This window comes from Artibeus jamaicensis, unplaced genomic scaffold (assembly GCF_021234435.1).
Source record: "Artibeus jamaicensis isolate MK-2021 breed Jamaican fruit bat unplaced genomic scaffold, CSHL_Jam_final contig_384, whole genome shotgun sequence".
Taxonomy (NCBI): Eukaryota; Metazoa; Chordata; class Mammalia; order Chiroptera; family Phyllostomidae; genus Artibeus; species Artibeus jamaicensis.
Window position 1 is genome coordinate 11,881,094 of NW_026521810.1, and position 18,938 is coordinate 11,900,031.

The 18,938-nt window shown below is 38.6% G+C and overlaps 1 protein-coding gene across 1 annotated transcript in view; it reads left to right on the forward strand.

The window, feature by feature from the left end:
• The first annotated feature begins 227 nt into the window (after positions 1-227).
• The window catches only part of BUB1 (BUB1 mitotic checkpoint serine/threonine kinase), a 50,757-nt gene continuing 32,046 nt past the window's right edge, over positions 228-18,938 (forward strand). Inside the window, exons 1-9 of the mRNA XM_037163816.2 lie at positions 228-370; positions 5,280-5,339; positions 5,418-5,556; positions 6,350-6,546; positions 8,567-8,610; positions 9,139-9,230; positions 11,090-11,142; positions 11,227-11,411; positions 14,268-14,419. Of these exons, the coding sequence (XP_037019711.2) occupies positions 228-370; positions 5,280-5,339; positions 5,418-5,556; positions 6,350-6,546; positions 8,567-8,610; positions 9,139-9,230; positions 11,090-11,142; positions 11,227-11,411; positions 14,268-14,419 (1,065 nt within the window). The remainder of the gene's footprint in view (positions 371-5,279; positions 5,340-5,417; positions 5,557-6,349; positions 6,547-8,566; positions 8,611-9,138; positions 9,231-11,089; positions 11,143-11,226; positions 11,412-14,267; positions 14,420-18,938) is intronic.

Below are 18,938 nucleotides of genomic sequence, written 5' to 3' on the forward strand. Positions count from 1 at the left end.
TTCACTGGGGTGATCCCTGAAAAATCCAGTTGCAATCTGGATCGCTTAGAAAAGATCCACTTCCGAGGTTTGAGCCAACAGAGAAAACGCTTAACAGTGTGGCACCCGGCGATCGGATTGAATTGTAGCCACTCAAAGTGGGAGGAGCTGCATCCCGCGGGAGGGCGGGGCTTAGCCTACGGGGCAACGGCTCTAGCGATTGGCTAACTCCACTCCAGCCCAGGCCAATGACTAGGTATCTGGCAAACGCTTGTCGCGGCGACTGCGGCTGCGCCGAAAATTCGAATCGGCGGCGGCTTCTATTTTGTGGTGCTGGTGGGTTGGTGCTGACGCCTCATTTCGCCATGGACGAACGGGAGAATGTCTTCCAGTGAGTTTGGGTCGGGTCGGGTCGGGTCCAGTCCGGTGAGCGGCCCGGCGGGCGCTGAGGCACCTTGGGGTCCAGCTTGGGGGTTGCGGTCCCGGCCCTCCGGGTCCGGTCCGCTCTGCCCCTCCCACCCGTTTCCTCGGCCTTTTTTCCCCATTTAGGCTCCGGGCCCCTCGGGAGTCGGGGGCTGACTTTCGCCGTCTGTCCCGCGCTCTCGGCCCCGAGGGCCGCGGCCGCAGTGGTGGTTTGGGGGGATCTGACCCGTGGTGAGGCCCTTAGGGTCCCGCTGACCCTCCGTAGGAGCTCGTTCCGAGCCTGCGCCGCCGAGGAACAAAAACTCCCAACCCAACCAAAACCTTAACCTGCGAGGAGGTTTACTGAGAAACGTTCGAGGCCGCTCATTAAAAAAAAAAAAAAAAAAACCAACACAGAAGGGGGAGAGCTTAAAATAGCTCTTTCCCATGATCCCACAGTCAGCTTTTGAAATTCTGTGAGTTACGTGCACTTTAAGAATAAAAGCTACGCTTATTGCCATGGAAGTCTGGTAACAGTGTTTAAAATTCACACGCCTTTGATCTATGACTCGGGCGGTTTATGTGACGGTTTCAGGAGCATTTGAAACAGTTAAACCTGTGCGACAGGAAGGAAAGCTGAGGAGTTTTGTCAGCTCCGCGGGGTCTTACTCTGGAATCAGAAGACAGGTCGTTAAGTCAAAACGGTGCATTTTCTCTAAGACTTTTTCTTTAGCCTTCAATCTAACCAGCCAAAGCTTTCACTTTCAGAAGCTTGTTTTTCCAAACTCTTTTAAAGGAGAAATAAGGTATTTCGGACATTTTGACTTTCTTTAAACTAATTTGCTCTAATGAACTGGACGGTTTAGTATAGAATGTACTTGGCCCTGTTTCTAGGGAAATGAGGTTGGTATCACAACATAAAATATTTACCTTCGGTCTGATATTGTAGGGATTTATCTACTTTTGAGGCATGAGACAGATACTCAAAATTTAGAAGCAACTTTTAATTTTTAGAAATAACATATTTATATAGTTACAAAGTATTCACTGTCTACTCTCTTGCCACCTCATACTTAACCATTTTTCTAGTTAATTTTTTCAGATTTTTTTGCAAATATAAATGTTTGTATTTAATATATTAATATATATATGTGTTTGTGTGTGTGCAGTTCCTACTTTTATCTCTCATAGAATGTAGCAGAGTATATACTTCTTTTTGTTTTAATGTTAACTCTACCCTTCAAGAGTTTTCTGTCAATACTTAGAGCTGTTTCTCATTGTTTTTTTAAAATTGCATATTTCATGTATCATGATTGATACTAATGGTCCCCCATTGATGGATGCTTGGTTGTTGACAGCCTCTTGCCATGATGGATAGTGGGGCAGTGAAAAATCTAGTACCTGTGGCATTGTGTACATACACAAATGTATCTATCTGTCTTCTAGATTTCCAGAAGTGAGTTTGCTAAATCAAAAAGTAGCCCTGGTTGGTGTGGTTCAACCCCTGGTCAGGGCACATTAGGGATGGGGACATGCAAGAAGCAACAATGTATTTCTTGCCCATTGCTGTTTCTCTCCCTCTCTTCCTCTCTCTCTAAAGGTAAATAAATAAAATCTCTTAAAAAGTAAATTCGATTCCCAGTCTGGGCACATGCCTGGGTTGCACGCCAGTTCCCTGTAGGCCAGTTCCCAGCTGGGGATGCAAGAAAGGCAACCATACATTGATATTTCTCTCCCTCTCTTTCCCTTCCCCTCTAAAGATAAATAAATAAAATCTTTAAAAAAAAAAGTAAATTCATCTGTAATTTTGGTAGATATTACCAATTAGCAGGATTGAGAGCACTCTCACCTGTAAGCAAGATGTGAGACCACTTGTTTCCATTGCTTCACCTCAACACTTGTTACATTTTCCCAATTTGGTGGGTGAGAAATTGTACCTCAGCAGCAAGGTGAATTTCTCTTATGAGAGTGGTTAATTTTCTGTGGAAATGCCTTATGTTCATTTCTTAAATAGGTTGATTGTTTTTTCAATTTCTGGAAGCTCTGTTTTGTTATCCCAGTTAATCATTTCTCTTTCTACTGCCTGGTGTTTTGTTTATTTGACGTGACAAGGAGAAAATCTCGAGCTGTCCTGAATTCAAGCACAGCAGGCCTGAGGGTAGAAGGAAGAGACAAAAAAAAGGAGATAGGTAAAAGCTATATGAACCAGTGAACGACTGTTCATCTTCTTTAGTGTATGTTGGAATTGTTAACTATTTTATACTTTAGCTGTTTATGAGATTATCTAAAAAGAGAGACTAGCCAGGTGCCATGGAACCCTAGGAACCTCAGCTTCTTGTTTAGACAGGAGCTTTACAGAGTCTGCTAGTCCCATCCCATCTAACTTAAATTGTGCTCATCCCCATCTTTTTTGCCTATAGATAATGTAAGCCTTTTCAGAAGGGCTTAGATCTCTCTCCCCCTGTTCGTTGTATAAAAACACTCGCAGAATTCAGGGAGGAAGAACATGTTGTTTCTACCTTACCATGCTGCCATACTTAAACTAATTTAAGTCCCATGACCCCAAACTAGTCATCTTTTTTGCTAGCAATTACCTAATAAAAAGACTTATAGCCATAGGAGTTAAAATTTTTGTGTAACAGAAATATAGCTTTTTATTTATATGTAGTTGACTTGAGCTTTTCTTTTGTGGCTTCTGGATTTGGGGTCATAAGAAACATTGATTTCATTTGTATACTAAGATGATGGATAGCCAGAACTATTGCTTTTAAATCCTTTTTTTTTTTTAACCAAAAGTCAGGTAATTAATTTCTCTGATAGCAAATCTGTGAAGTCTTCTTTAGCTTGACTCTCCCTCACACCCAGTATGCAATCCCATCAGCAAGTCCCATTTGTTTTTCCCAAAACTCTAAATTCCACACTTTCATTGTTCTACCATGGTCCAACCCATACCTTGTCACTGAAACTCTGAAGAAGCTTCCTACTTGGTTTCCCACTTCTCTTCTCAATTTCACCCGCCCCCCTTCTACCTGGAGAGACTGAATGGACACTTTAAAGCACAAATTAAATTGTGTCGCCCTTACCCTTTTCCTAGCTCACCATGGCTCCCTGGCAGTGATTAAACGCCACCCTTCAGGGAGACAGGCCTTCCCTGACCACTCTATCTAAAATGGGAGGTCTTGAAAGGATAGCAAACTCACAGTTATTAACAACCACACCTAAAACAAAAGCAAATTAAGAGGACAGCTAGATCAGGAGTGAACCATAGAAATGAAGATCACATGGAGGGTTAGCAACAGGGGAGTGGGAGAAGGAGAAGGGGGAGGAGGTACAGACAATAAGTAGCAAAGACAGTAGGTAGAAAATAGATAGGGGGGAGGGTAAGGATAGTAGGGGAAATATAGAATCTAAAGAACTTGAGACACATGTTCATGAACTAAAGGGGGGATGGTAGGGGAGGGATGTGCAGGGTGGAGGGGAATGAAGGGGAGGAATAGAACAAATGTAATGGCATAATCAATAAAAAAAAAATAAAATGGAAGTCTTGTTACACACTCAGCCCTGCTCCTGTTTTTTTTTCCCCTTAAGTGCTTAATGTCTTGCATTAAACCTGACATTATCTTTCAGTTTCCTGTTTGTTTTCTCCATTAGCAGCTGAATACCTGTGGAGAGGTTGCTTTGCCTGGTTGGTTTTTTTGAAGTTGTAGTTGGGTGTGTAGAAACAGAGGCAAGCAGGATTTTCTAGGAGCTAGAGTCGTTGATTTATGCGTGTTCCCATCCTGTGTTCTTCCTCAGGGCAGTGTGTTGCATTGAGGCTGTGAAGCAGATGTTCTGGAAACCCCCGTCGGTGGTTCCTGTATCTGCTCACAACCCTCTTTTATTATTTTTATTTTATTTTTCAATTAGTTTACATTTAATCACTTTGTATTTGTTTCAGATGTATGGCATAGTGGTTATATAATCATACTTTATAAAGTGGCCCCCCAATATTTCAATACACTTGGCACCATACATAGTTATTAACAAGGTTATATTCCCTGTGCTGTACTTTACATTCCCAGGACTGTTTTATAACTACCAGTTAGTACATGGTAATCCCTTCTCATTTTTCACCTAGCCTCCAAGCTCCCCTCCCCTTTGGTATCCAGCTGTCTGTTCTCTATCTGTGAGTCTGTTTTTATTTATTTTGTTTGTTCATGTATTTTGCTTTTTAGACTCTACAAGTGAAATCACTTGGTGTTTGTATTTCTCTGTCTGACTTACTTTACTTAGCACAATACCCTCTAGATCCATACATGCTGTCACGAATGGTAGGATTTATTTCTTTTATGGCTGAGTAATGTTCCATTATTGATCCTGTTGGTGGGGGTGGGATGAGCCCTCTTTCTTTTTTTTAAGGGTTTTATTTATTTATCTTTAGAGGGGAAGGGAAGGAGAGAGGGAGGGAAATATCAATGTATGGTTGCCTCTCATGGGTCTTCTGCTGGGAATTGGCCTGCAACCCAGGCATGTTCCCTGACTGGGAATTAAACCGCGATCCTTTGGTTGGCAGGCCTGGGCTCAATCCACTGAGCCACACCAGCCAGGGCTTCTCTTTGTATCTCTGTCCATCTGGTCTCAGCCACCCCCACCCCCCCCACCCCCAGCAGCAAGGGAAAGAAGGGGACCAAGTCATTGCAACACCTGAATCCCATAATCAGGAGGGGAAGCAGCAAACTTGTGTGCACTGCCTTGTGGTGGCGGCAACAGTGGGGGTGAGCGGAGGAGGAGGAGACTCTGGGGGATGGAGCTGTCAGCTTTCTTCCAGCTGTGTCTTTCTAGGGCTGCAATAAAATACAATTTTTTCGCTTTCAAGAATTATCTCTAATATTCCATGTGCTTATTTTTCTCTTTTCCAGAATGTTTGAAGCCCACATGCAGAACTACAAGGGCAGTGACCCACTTAGTGAATGGGAAAGGTTAGCATTTAGTTTATTTCTTTCCTTTAAACAAACTACACGTTGCTCTAAAAATAAATATTATCCTTATTTTTCTAGTTATATGCAGTGGGTAGAAGATAATTTTCCTGAAAATAAAGAATACTTGACAACTCTATTAGAACGTTTGATGAAGGAATTTTTACATAAGAAGAGATACCACAGTGACCCAAGATTCATCAGTTACTGTTTAAAATTTGTAAGTATACTTTCAGGTATAATCACATCCATAATCATGTTGTACTTCTCCCCCCCCCCCCCCCCCCCCCAGATTTTAAGATCGATTTAAACTGTCTTTTAATTCCTTATGTTTTCAGACATAATTAAAAGTTTAATGGTCAGAGATGTGTAATTTAGAACCTTTTGGCTTCTGTGTTATGGAGTCAGCGATTTAATTTTAAAACCCTCTTTCTCTCTATGTGAGGTCTGTAAATGTTACAGCACAAGGTAGAAACCAATTAAAAGAAGGCTTTTTGGAAGTGTGTTTGGGGAAGGGTTCCTGCATATAAAATTATATTCATTAGAAATAATTGAGAATATATGAGCTCTCAGAAACTAAATTTAGTACCAAATGGAGAAGGCTACCTCAGGTTAGGCTTTAAAAGGTTGAATCTCTTCAAACTTGAAATAAAGGCTTGGGAACATGAATTGTAGTGATAAAATCATAAATTCAATGACTAGAATAAACATGGATTTGTTCACTAAGTTACAGTATACTAGGATAGAGTCACCCTATGGAACTTGCACATGCTCAGATTAAGACAAAAGTAACACTTTATATAGTGGGTTATTATAGAACTTGCTACCTTGGGAACTGGTGTGGGTAATTATGGGATGACACTGAATGTCAGGGAAAGGAATGAATTTGACTTGTAGGTTTGTCACAAGGGCTTTCTCCTAAGCAGTGTAGCCTGAGGGCTCTGGTCAGTCTGGGTCAGACCTAGACTAGAGATTCCTTTGTTTTCATATCTCCATGCTTTGGGGTTTTGTAGGCTGAGTGCAACAGTGACCGTCATCAGTTTTTTGAGTTTCTGTACAACCACGGGATTGGAACGCTCTCCTCTCCTCTGTACGTAGCCTGGGCTGGGCATCTGGAGGCCCAAGGAGAGCTGCAACATGCCAGTGCCATTTTTCAGAGAGGAATTCAGAACCAGGCACAACCTGGAGAGCTTCTACAGCAGCAGTACAGGTAATTTGAAGATGAGGCTCTGCCTGGTGTTTCCTGCTTTGAAATGTAACGTTTGCTCTGATGGCAATGTTATCATCTCCTTGTGGCAAATGTGGCTAATACACAAGGATGGAAAGGAAAGGAATCGCCCAGAAATAATACTGGTAACATTTTGGTCCATTTGCTTCCAGTATCTTTTTCTTTCCCTCTGTGCCTTTGTGTTTGTGTATTTTAACAGTAAGCTGTACTGTGTATCTGGTTATATATACTGAGCTCTATATTGCTCTTAAGAAATTATGAACTTTTATATACTTATAAAGTGGTTGTGAAATCTGTCCCAGAGTTATACCACATTTTTTTTTCGATTCTAGTGAGAGAAACATCTATTTGTTGTTTCACTTATTTATGCATTCATTTATTGGTTGATTCTTGAATGTGGTCTGACCAGTGATTGAATCCGCAACCTTGGCATATCAGGATGATGCTCTGATGCAGTGATTTTCAACTGCAAGAGTTTTTAAAACATGTAATTCCTGACTATTTAGGGGCACCGACCTCTTTTTTCATACATTGTCAAATTAAAAATGACAAAGCCAACACAACAATAGCAATCTAGTGTGAAGGAATCAAAATCATACCTTTTTTTTTTTCCAGTCAGATGGGCAAAAAATACATATTTTAGTATGCTGCAGAATTTTAGCGATTTCAGTTTACGTGTGCCGTGAGATGAAAAAGGTTGAAAATTGCTGCTCTCAGCAGCTGAGCTACCTGGCCAGGATCCAAGAGTTATGTCACAGTTTAACTGTTCTCCAGTTGAACATTGTGGTTTTTATAAAGAACAACACAATATCTTAATAATTTTAGTTTGCAAAATTTTTTACTTTTTTTGTGTTTAAATATACTTATGTATAGAATTTGCGAGATACAAAAACTAAAGAAGCAGAAGAAACCTGGCCTTTTAGTTGCCACTTCTCTGCTTGTTACAGGATTGCAGCTATTTTATGTACATATGTAGCTTTGTGTCGAGATCTTTCCCCTCATCTTTCAAGTTTCTCCTAATATGTTTTCTGTTTTTAGCTAGTCCCTTCTGATGTTTTCTCAGAATTGAAACTGTCGAGTCAAAGGGTATAGGAAGAGTTTAAAGGCTTGTGGTCCATATTGCCAAATTACCTACTGGGAAGTTACCCCAGAGTTCTGCTGGCCCCTCTTCAGCATATGAGAGGGCTTAACTCACTGGATCCAGCACTTAATATATTAATTTTTTCAGCTTTGCTACACTCCTCATGCTCTTTTTAACAATAATTTTGACAATTGAAGTTGCGTTTTCTATGCAGAACTTAATGCAAGTCTAAGGCAGCAAAATATTTTACTCCAAACCCTTCCTTAAACATCTCTAAAAGGTGATTTTTTTACAGAACCTTACACTGTTTTTATTAACAAAATTATCAATAATTCTTCATTATTTAATTACCAGTCATTCCTCACTGTAATTTTTTTAAGCATTGGTTTGTTTGAATTAACAGTAAATCAGAGTTGTCATCTGGTTACCTTTGGCTGTATGTCTCTTAGTGTCTTCATACTGTGTACTCTTGCTCACATCACCCAAAAATGTCAGGTGTGGACGTTCGTGTGACTTGACAGTTTAAGTTGATATGCAACAAAAATGCCTGGAAATGACATTTAAGTTCTCCCAGCATCTGCCTTTGTAAGGAGTAGTCTTTTCCAAACATGGTATTTATTATGTTCTAGGTGTATAGAGTGCTTAAACAGAGAGTTTAAGGGTGCATTTTACTATATAGATTTGAGAAATACTGATAGGTAAACAGATGAATTTTCTAAAAAGAGTATATTGGGTATGAAGATAATCCCATAATTTTTTAAAAATTTTGAACCAACTCTAAAATTCAACTTTATATTCTTTCTTGACCTCAGTCTTTACTAGCTTAGAATAAGCTGTTTATTGTATTTAATTTTTGAAAATATCTGTTAACTGGAGTGTATAATTTATACTGATGATTGATTCCTTTCTACTATCATTTAGGTTATTTCAGACACGTGTCACCAGAACCCATTTGCCAGCTGAAGGTAGAATAATGCTTTCTAAAGTGTCTAAATTGTTGATAATTTAGTCTATTATTTGCAGTGCTTTTTTCCCCCTCCCTTAAACAAATTTATCCAGTTTTACTGATTGTATCGTTTTAGGTAATGGGGAAGGTATTCTGATCATAATAAGGCCCATAAAATAGCCCCGAAGATCAGGGACTTTCTCTTAGTAGTTTAAAAGAGCAAACCCACAATCGAAACTTGGTAATTTCATTGTATTCTTAGTATTTAAAAAACAAAAATTAAGCTGCCCCAAATGGAGGACAATATTTAGTCTAGAGTCTGTTTTAAATGGAATCAAATGCTTTTAATGCAATTTAAGAGAAACGTAATCAATTTCTTATCTAAAAAGTCTTTTAATTCTACTTTGTGAGACTTCGTTGAATGAGCTGATTTATTTCATAATGTTACTTATTGAAGATCAGGGAAATGTGTTTGTAATAATTTTTAATATAGGTTTTACCCCTATGTCTCTTTATTTCTTTATTCCCCATCCCTGACTGTTCCTAGCTAGAACCTTAGGACCTCTACATAATGCTCAAGTTTTGATGACATCAAAATCAAATCCGGGAAATACCTCAGCCTGTATTTCTAAGAGTCAGGTAATAATGACATTTGTACAAACGGGGAATGGTATTGAACAGTCACCTATACCTTTTACATCTTGTGACTCTAGCTTCCATGTCATCTACCTGTGCCCATGGCAACAGTCCGGCCTGTCCTCCTCTACCACTGCTTACCTCCAATGCTAAATTTAAATAACTTACTGACTGACTGTGTTGTCCTAGTTTATCTGACCTAGGGACCCCCACTGTTCGACCTCCTGTGTTGATAAGCTGAGAGGCTCTCCAGGAGCTTCTCTCTCTTGTTTTACTGCCCTTTTCCTCACAGGCCCAGGAACCCCTACCCTGGACCACATCCACCTGGAGGCTCCTGAGTCCTGCTTTAAAAACTTAGCTTCAGACATTGGTGTCTGTAGCCTCAGCCTGGGCTGCGCTACTACAGGCAGTATTTCCACTTTCTCAGTCACTCTTTATGTCTTATGTGTATCTCTTGTTTCCCATTTCACTCTTTAATGCCAGATTATAGTGAATTTAAACTTCTCTTCACATTCTTCAAATTTGTAACTGGACATGACTCTAACCTCTCCTTCAGGAGCTGGCAAAAATACTGTTTCAGTGAGAACAGCAGAAGCCAGCAGATGACATCTGTCAATTTTTTGCCACCAATGCATAAATGTAATTGTACCCTTTCCTGCCATCTCAGTGGAGAAAGGCGGCCTTCCACCTGAACTTATCTTTTATCCTCTTCGAGACTTTTGCCCTATGAAGATCTCTTCTGCCCTAATGGCTCATTGATGTGTAAAAATGCTCATCTTCCCTTTGCCTTGTTTCTCAGCATCTTTCCTGGTACAACTGCTCTTTGAGAGTTTGCTGGGACCCCGTTTAAGCTAAATCCAATGGAAATGGGTCTTCTTAGTCCACACGGGCAAGTTGTATTAATGTAACACATTCCTAGAAGTAGAATATGAATTTCTCATTTTGATAGATGCTCAAACTATTCCAATTTATGTCCTACGATGTGTGCCACCCTCATTGCTTCCTATTGCCCTCTGGGTTCGCTTTTTATTTTGCTTTTTAAAATTTATTGTTCGTTGTATTTTTTTCTTTCATCACCATTTAGTCCCATTTATACCACCACTGCCTGCCCCCCAACTGGCCTCTACTGAGTTTTCAGGCAGCAGTGCTGGGCCTTGTTTATGGTCACATTCCCAGGACCTAGGTCAGGACATGATCTGTATGAGGTGTTCAGTACATGTTTGTTTGGTGAACAAATGCTAGCACTGGAAACTCTTAAGGATAGAATAGCACCAGAAGAAAATCTTAACGATTTTTTTTATATGGTGTTTTGGAATATTAATCCCATAACACTTAGGCACTGTGGCCCAGCTCCTAGACTGAATTGAAGGGAAGTAAGTGCCTGCCCTTCTCCACTGCCAAGTGGAAGTTTTTAAAATCACTTTCTATTGGATTTTTTTTTTAAGATTGGTGGGGGCAGCATGAGGGATGGGAGAGAGAAACTTTGATGTGAAAGAGAAATGTCCGTCAGTTGCCCCTCGTGTGCTTCCCAACTGGTAATGAACCCACAACCCAGGCATGTGTCCTGACTGGGTATTGAACTGGGGACCCTTCGCTTTGTGGAACAGTGCTCAGCCAGCTGAGCCACATTGGTCAGGGCTCTGTCGGACTTTGTAGTTGTAAAAGTTACAAGATTAATAATGCCAAATAAAGCTTCAGATATTAATTATAATTTAAAAGAACATAAATAGTCTATTTGATTATCAGGTAGAGAGGCCCTTTAAGAATTATTGTTTTGTGAAGTAATTTGGGTAATGGTGTGTTTTTCATATATGTGAGTGCTTATGGTGTTTTTATTGTTTGTTTGTTTTTTGTCTTTTTAGGGTTCAGAAGTTTCTAAAGTAACATCTTCAGAGTGTGATAAAGAGTCAAATATGCAAGTACACTAATCTGTTCCTTAGTTTCCATCAAGAGCTGCTCTTATATAGTGTTGTAAATAATATAATTTTCCTCATTATAGGGAACAAAGGGTGGTCATGATTTCTAAATCAGGATACTCTGCACAGCCCTCTCTGGCAGCCAGAGCTGATGTTCAGCAGGTTGTTATGTACTGCAAGGAGAAGCTTACTTGTGGCGAGTCAGAATTCTCCTTTGAAGAGCTGAGAGCCCAGAAGTACAATCAACGGAGAAAGCATGAGCAGTGGGGTACTGTGGTCTTATTTGAGTTATTCTTATGTCATTAAAATACTCTTTATTTCTAAGTCACTAATAGTTTTAAACAGATAATTGACTCTGCTGGAAGAATCTGCAAACAGCGTCTCCAGCTCATCCTATCAGAAGCCTAGATTGTTCAGTGCTAGTGTGGCAACTTGGTTGTCGAAGGGCCTGGAGATGAAACAGCACTAAAGTAGTTACGTCAGCTTTTAGTGAAATAGGTATTTTCAAACTTGTCAGCGTTACCTGTATGAATTTGAATTTCTATATATAGCTACTCTAAATCGCTGGATCAGTTATCTGTTCTGAGAAAGGATTAAGTTAGGATTTGGAGTTAAGAGATATTTCAAGATCTGTAATTGCTACAAATAAGACTTCTAGAAGGAGTCCTTTGATAAAGTGCCGTGTTACACATTTATGGCTGTGGAGTGGGCCAGGATTTCCTCACTGGGAAAACTGAATGTTACTCCAACATTTGCACTTTTCTTGCTGTAATGATGTGGACCTCAGGAAAATGAGCCCTTGCTCTACTCAGGACTTACACCATCTCAGTTGTTTGTGCTGTAGTCACTCCGTCAGACTCTCTTTTTTGTTCCTTATTTATTTAGTTGACACCTGAGAGAACAGTTAGTTAATACTCCTGCAGGGCCTATTTCGTGCCGTGCACAGGCGCATTTCTCTCTCACGTGTGAATGACATGGTCTTTGCCTGGTGTTCGATTTGTATGGGATATGGTTATGTTAACCAGTCGTTAGAAGTGGGACTACCTAGGATGTATTTGATGCACTGATTCTTCAGGGCACTTTAGTTTTATTTCTTACAAAGCACCTAAAGATTTCTAGTTTTTAAAAACTATTTTTTAATGATTTCTAGTCATGTTTGTTTAAGTGTTTAGTATCAAACTGTGCTATTACCAGATATTATTGTTGATTAACATGTAAAATTTTTGTAATTTACATGCCCCAAACTTAATTTTTTCTAAACTTACTGATTTTTAGAGAGAAACAGAAACGACAAGTTTCATTGTTCCACTCATTTTTTTCCTTCATTGGTTGATTCTTGTATGAGCTCTGACTACGGATTAAACCCTCAATCTTGGCGTATCAGGATAATGCTCTAACCAACTGACCTCCTCAGCCAGGGCCTACATGCCCTGAACTTAAAAGTAAACCATGCCGATGACATAAAAAATTATAATGAAAAGGTGAATTCTACCAAACATTCACAAAACAATTAACGCCAAATCTTCCGAGCCCTTCTACAAAACAGAAGAGGAGGGAATACTTTCAGACTCTTATTATGAGGTCAGCATGACTCTGATACCAAAACCAGACAAGAAAATCACAAAAGAATCACAGGGCAAGTCCTGGTCAGGTGACTCACTTAGGTGGAGTATTGTCCCATTTACCAGAAGGTTGCAGATTCAATTCCCAATCCGGGCACATCCCTAGGTTGGGGGTTCAGTCCCCAGTCAGGATGTGTACAAGAGGCAACTCTAATTGATGTTCCTCTCTAAAATCAATAAATATATCTTTAGAGTGAGGATCTAAAAAAGAAAAGAATCACAGGCTAATAACATCTGATGAACACTGATACAAACATCAACCAAATATTAGTACACTAAATTCTACAGTATATTAAAAGGTTCATGCAGTGGGATTGCAGCAATCCAGAGATGGTTCAATACCCACAAATTAATCAGCATGACATATCACTTAACAAAACGAAGGATAAGTATCCCATGATCTGCTCAATAGATTGAAAGAAACTATTTGACAAAATTTACATGCACCATGATAAAAATTTCAACAAAGTGGGTATAGAGAGAATGTACCTCAACATAATAAAGATACAACTAACATATTCAGTGGTGAGAAGCTGAAAGTTTTTCTTCTAAGATCAGGAACAAGGACGCCCACTCTCACCACTGTTATTCAATACAGTATGGGAAGTCCTAGATAGAGCAGTGGAACAGGAAAAACAAAAGGCATCCAAATTGGAAAGGAAAAAGTAAAACTCATTTTGCAGATGTTATGATGTGTATATAGAAAAACATCGAAAAAGTGTTAGAATTAATAAAATTAGTAAAGTTGCAGGATACAGAATCAATATATAAAACACTATGCAAAACTGAAATACTAATTTAAAAAGATATGTGCCCCCCATTTTATTACAGCAGTATTTATAATACCTCAAAATAATACAGAAACAATCTAAGGGTTCATTAGTGCAAGAATGGGTAAAGAAATTTTGATCGATGTATCTACAGATGTACACACCTTAGAATATTATTTGGCTGTGAAAAAGAATAATCTTGCCGTATCATAGAAGTATGATAATACTTCTATGCAGAATTAAAAGAAAACAACCATAAAGATGCAAACAACAGATTGGCAGTTTCAGGGCTGGGAGGTGGGTACAATGGGTAAAGGTAATGAAAAGGTACAAACTTCCAGTTATAAAATAAGTTATGGGGATAGAGTATAACATATAGCATGGTGACTATAGTTAATAAACTTGCATGTTTGCAAGTTGCTGAGATAGTAACTTGCTGAGGGCTTACAAGCCCTCGTCATAAGGAAAAAATGTTTTTCTAACCATATATGGTGACAGATATTAACTGCACTTGTGATCATTTCACACCATAGATAAATATACAATCATGTTATACACCTGAAACTAATAGTTATATGTCAGTTGTACCTAAATTTAAATAAATAGGTAGCAAAATAAAGGAATTCATGTTTCATTTTAACAATGCATACAGAAAAGACTGGTAAAAAAATTACAGTCCCATGGTTTGAATTTAAACTTTGTGTACAGACCATTTTTTTATCTTTTCTAAAGTAAATGAAGACAGAAATTATATGAGAAGGAAAGAAGCAAATGCTTTTGAAGAACAACAATTGAAAGAGAAAATGGATGAACTTTATAGGAAGTTGCATCAAGTGATGGAGACATCACAGGAGAGCCTGCCTGCCTTCCAGGAAGTCCCTGAGGTGTGTGTGCTCTTCACTGACGCTTCCCATGCCATTTTGATTTGCTCCTTTCTAGTCCCTATTTTTTAGTTAGTTATCATGTTACATGTGTGTGTACACGTTTATATATTTATGCTTATGTATAGGGTGGGGCACAGGTAGGTTCACACGGGCCCTGGCTGGTGTGGTTCAGTGGATCGAGTGCTGGCCTATGAACTGAAGGGTTGCCAGTTCGATTCCCAGTTAAGGCATATGCCTGGGTTATGGGCCAGGTCCCCGATAGGGGATGCTTGAAAGGCAACGACACATTGGTGTTTCTCTCTCTTTCTCCCTCCCTTCCCCTCTCTAAAAATAAATAAGTAAAATCTTTTTTAAAGAAAAGGTTCATATGGGAAATAACACCATAATTAAATAATGATATAAGAATAAACTCACACGCTGAAAACTGTAAACCTACTTTTGCCACACCCTGTATTTCCATATTTATGTTTCTATTGGATTGTTTTGTTTTTCCATATTTGGATTTCCTTTTTTTGCATGATTTATTAAAAGAATTGTCTTGTTTTCTTTTGCTACATTTTCTTGGTACTTACCCCACAATCTCTGAAGAGACTGTTCAGTTATGTTCAAATGTGCTTTATGTTCAGATGCATCAGATACACTCTTAGTTTTGCTTTGCTTGGCCACTTATCCCCTAGAGCCTTCTCTCTCCATCCTCCAGGCTGGCCTGGGGCAGCTGTCTTCCCCTTGCTCCTTTTCTGTGGTATATCCCTGTTTGTTTTCTAGTCCTTTGTTACCATTGCTTCTCAAAATTAACATCTCCATTGTGGTGGTACACAGTCTCCAAGAGTTTTCTGTAGAAAAGCACATCTGAGGGTTAATTTTTTAAGACGAAAGCATTTTTATCTTCACCCTTGGTGATAATTTGGCTGAGCATGATGCTCTGGAAGGTAAGTTGTCGTATTCCTGGAAGGCACTGCTCCCCTGTCTTCTGGTTTCCCTATTGCTGTTGAGAAGCTTGGGTTCTGTTGATTCCTGGCTCCTCAAATGGGCCTCTGTTCTCCGACAATGTGCAGGGTTGTCTTCCTCCAGTGTTGGGACACAATGATGGTGATGTTCTTTCCAGTCATTACACTTTCCACCCATTGCATTCAATACTTGAACATACTTGTCCTATACTTTTGTGGAATTTTCTTCTTCTTTTAAAAATAGTTCTTCCCCGCCATACATTCTCTGTTCTTGTTTTTTATAATGGTATTTGTTAGTAATCTACCCCAGACTGATCCTCTAATATTCTTTTTCATTAAAAAAATTTTTTATTGTATTTTTTATCACTTAATTCCCTTCACCTCCTGAAATCACCACACTATGTTGTCCATGAGTTATTTTTCCTTTTTGTTTGATCCCTCCACCCCAATTTCCCCCTTCCCAATAGCTGTCATCCTGCTCTCTATCCATGAATCTGTCCGCTTTGCTTATTAGTTCAGTTTGTTCATTAGATTTCACATGTAAGTGAAATCATACAATGTTTGTCTTTTTCTGACTGGCTTATTTCACTTAGCATAACGTTCTCCAGGTCCATCCATACTGTTTTCTTTTTTTCCGGCCGAGTAATATTCCATTCTGTAAATGTCCCATACGTGTTTTAGTCACTCATCTACTAATGGACAGTTGGGCTGTTTCCATATCTTGGCAATTGTAAATAATGCTGCAATGAGTATAAGGGTCCTATGTTCTTTTGATGAGTGTTGAGTTTCTTCGGATATATTCCCAGAAGTGGGATTCTTAACATTTTCCTCCTGTTTTCTATCTTTGTACTTTTCATTCCTAACTTCTGTGAGATTTCTTTAACTTATTTTCCTCTTATTAAGTTCTTTATTTCTTAGGTCATTTTGTTTTATTTTTCATTCGTGTGTCATATATTTGTTTTTGTCTTTGTCCTTCATACTAGAAGCTTATCATCCTGACACATCTGATGACCTTTACTATCTACTGATCCAGAAGCACACCTGAAAAGGCTGATTGAGAAGTCCTAGGTGCCTCAGAGGCCTTGTTGACTGGTAGGCTTCACTGGGAGACATCTGTTTTCTTTAGCACATAGATTCCTCAGAGCAGAATCATTTAGAAAATACTCTTGGGCTGCTAGCATTGGGAGCCAAAGGAAAGGGCTAGAGAGGTCTTGCTGTTCAGGAAGCAGGCCTCTCAATCTTTTTGTTCTAGTGTAGTCTCTAGCACCATAAACCCTTTGATTCCTTTTCTCCAGAAAGGAAACTCAGTCTGCTTCCAGATGGGATGTGCCCCTGCAATAGTGGGTTTCAAGATTTAAACTGTTGCCTTGTTCCCATTTTCGGCTCACCTTCACTTCCATTCTGAGATACATCTAAATTTCTGAACTTCTCCCGAGATTTACCCTCCCCATCCTGCTGTTTTAAATGTTAGCATTCCTTTACTGTCATGTTGGTGAGGATTTGGGAGGGCATAAATAATAACATGGATGTTTAAGCTACTGTTTCAAGCCTCCCTTCGTGGAACTTATTTTTGCTTGTGGGTACAATATGTTTTCGAAATGGATTGTCAGTTGCCCTAACCAATTCGTTGACCAGCTCAGCCTTTCCTGTGGATTGGAGTTTAAGGTATCTGTACCTTGCTTTGGGGCAATAGCTTTCTTCCCAATCATTTCATATTAGGTATTAACCATGGCTTTGTTGTATTTTTTTAATATTTGAGAAAGTATTTTTTTTCCAAAATTTTTTTTAGAATTGAATATTATGATTATTTTAATCTTTGCTAATTTGGTAGATGAGAATATAGTATATAGTTCATTTTAAACTATCTTTTCTGTTGACTTGTGAGCACGAACTAGACATCATGACTAGTGAGTTTAAACTGTGAGATAGTAAATATTTGGTTTTATTTTTTTATTAAAAATTATTTTTATTTTTCATTACAGTTGACATTCAAAATTATATTAGTTTCAGATATACAGCATAGTGGTTATACATTTATATAACTTAAAAAGTGATCTTCCAGTTAAGTCTAGTACCCCTGTGGCACCATGTATGGTTATTAAAATATTATTGCTTATATTCATCATTCTGTACTTTACATCCCTGTGACTCTTCTGTAAGTGCCAGTTTGTACTTCTTAATCCCTTTAACTTTTTTCACCCAGCCTCCAAACCCACTCCCATCTGGCAGCCACCAAATTGTTCTCTGTACCTAAGTTTGTTCCCCTTGTGTTTACTTTGTTTTTCAGATTCTACATATAAGTAAAATTATAGGGGATTTGTTTTTCTCTGTCTTATTTCACTTAGCATAATACCCTGTAGATCTATCTGTGTTGTTGCAAATGGTAAGATTTTATTCTTTCTTTGACCGTGTAATATTCCATGTGTATATGTACATCTTCTTTATCCATTTGTCTATGGATTGGAGCATTTAATCTATTTACATTTAAAGTAAGTATTGATAGATATGTAGTTATTTTCATTTTATTGTTTTCTGATTGTTTTTGCAGTTTTCTGTTTTTTTCTTATTCTCTTGCTGTTGTATATGTTGATGACTTTCTATAATGTTGTGTTTAGATTCCTTTGTCCTTATATATCACATGTAGATTTTTGGTTTGTGGTTATGATGTACTTCATATATATATATATGCGCCAAGTTATGTTTATAGCAGCCTATTTTAAGTTGGTGGTCACTTAGGTATGAACACATTCTACAATCACTATCATTTTCACTCACCACCCCCCATGTTTATGTTTCTATCACTGTTTTTTACTTTTGCATAAGTGTGCTTATTTGTGTACCTTAATTTACTATTGTGATTACACATGATCTTTCTACTTTTGCCTTTTAAACTTTGTTCTATTTTTAATGTTGGTTCATTCACTGCTTTTGTTATGTATTTGCCTTTGTCAGTGAGTTTTTTTTTTTACAGTATTTTCTTATTCATATTTAAATTTTTTTTCTTAATGAAGTCCCCTTAACATTTCTTATAATACTGGTTTGGTAGTAATGAACTACTTCACTTCTTTCTTCTGTGTGATGCTCTGTATTTCTCCTTCCAATCTAAATGATAGCTTTGCTGGCTAAAGTATCTTGGCTATATGTCCTTCCTTTTCACAACTTCAAATATTTTTCTGCTAGTCCCTTCTGGCCTGCAAAGTTTGTTTTGAGAAATCAACTGATAGTCTTACCTTTCTTGTCAGTAACTAACTTTTGTTCTCTTGAGGCTTTTAAGATTCTCTGTTTTGTCTTTTTTTTACTTGTTGTTCGCGTATAGCTGTCTCCATTTTTCACCCTACCTCGGTCCCCCACTCCACCTCCCACCTAGGAACCTACCTCTTTTGGCTTTGTCCACGTGTCCTTTATACGTGTTTCTTGATGGACCGTCCCCTGTTTTGCCCCATTATTCCTCTCCTCCCTCCCCTCTGGTTATTTCCAGTAAGTTCTTTATTTCAGTGTCCCTGGTTGTATTTTGCCTGCTCGTTTGTTTTGTTGATTAGTTTCCACTTATAGGTGAGATCATATGGTATTTG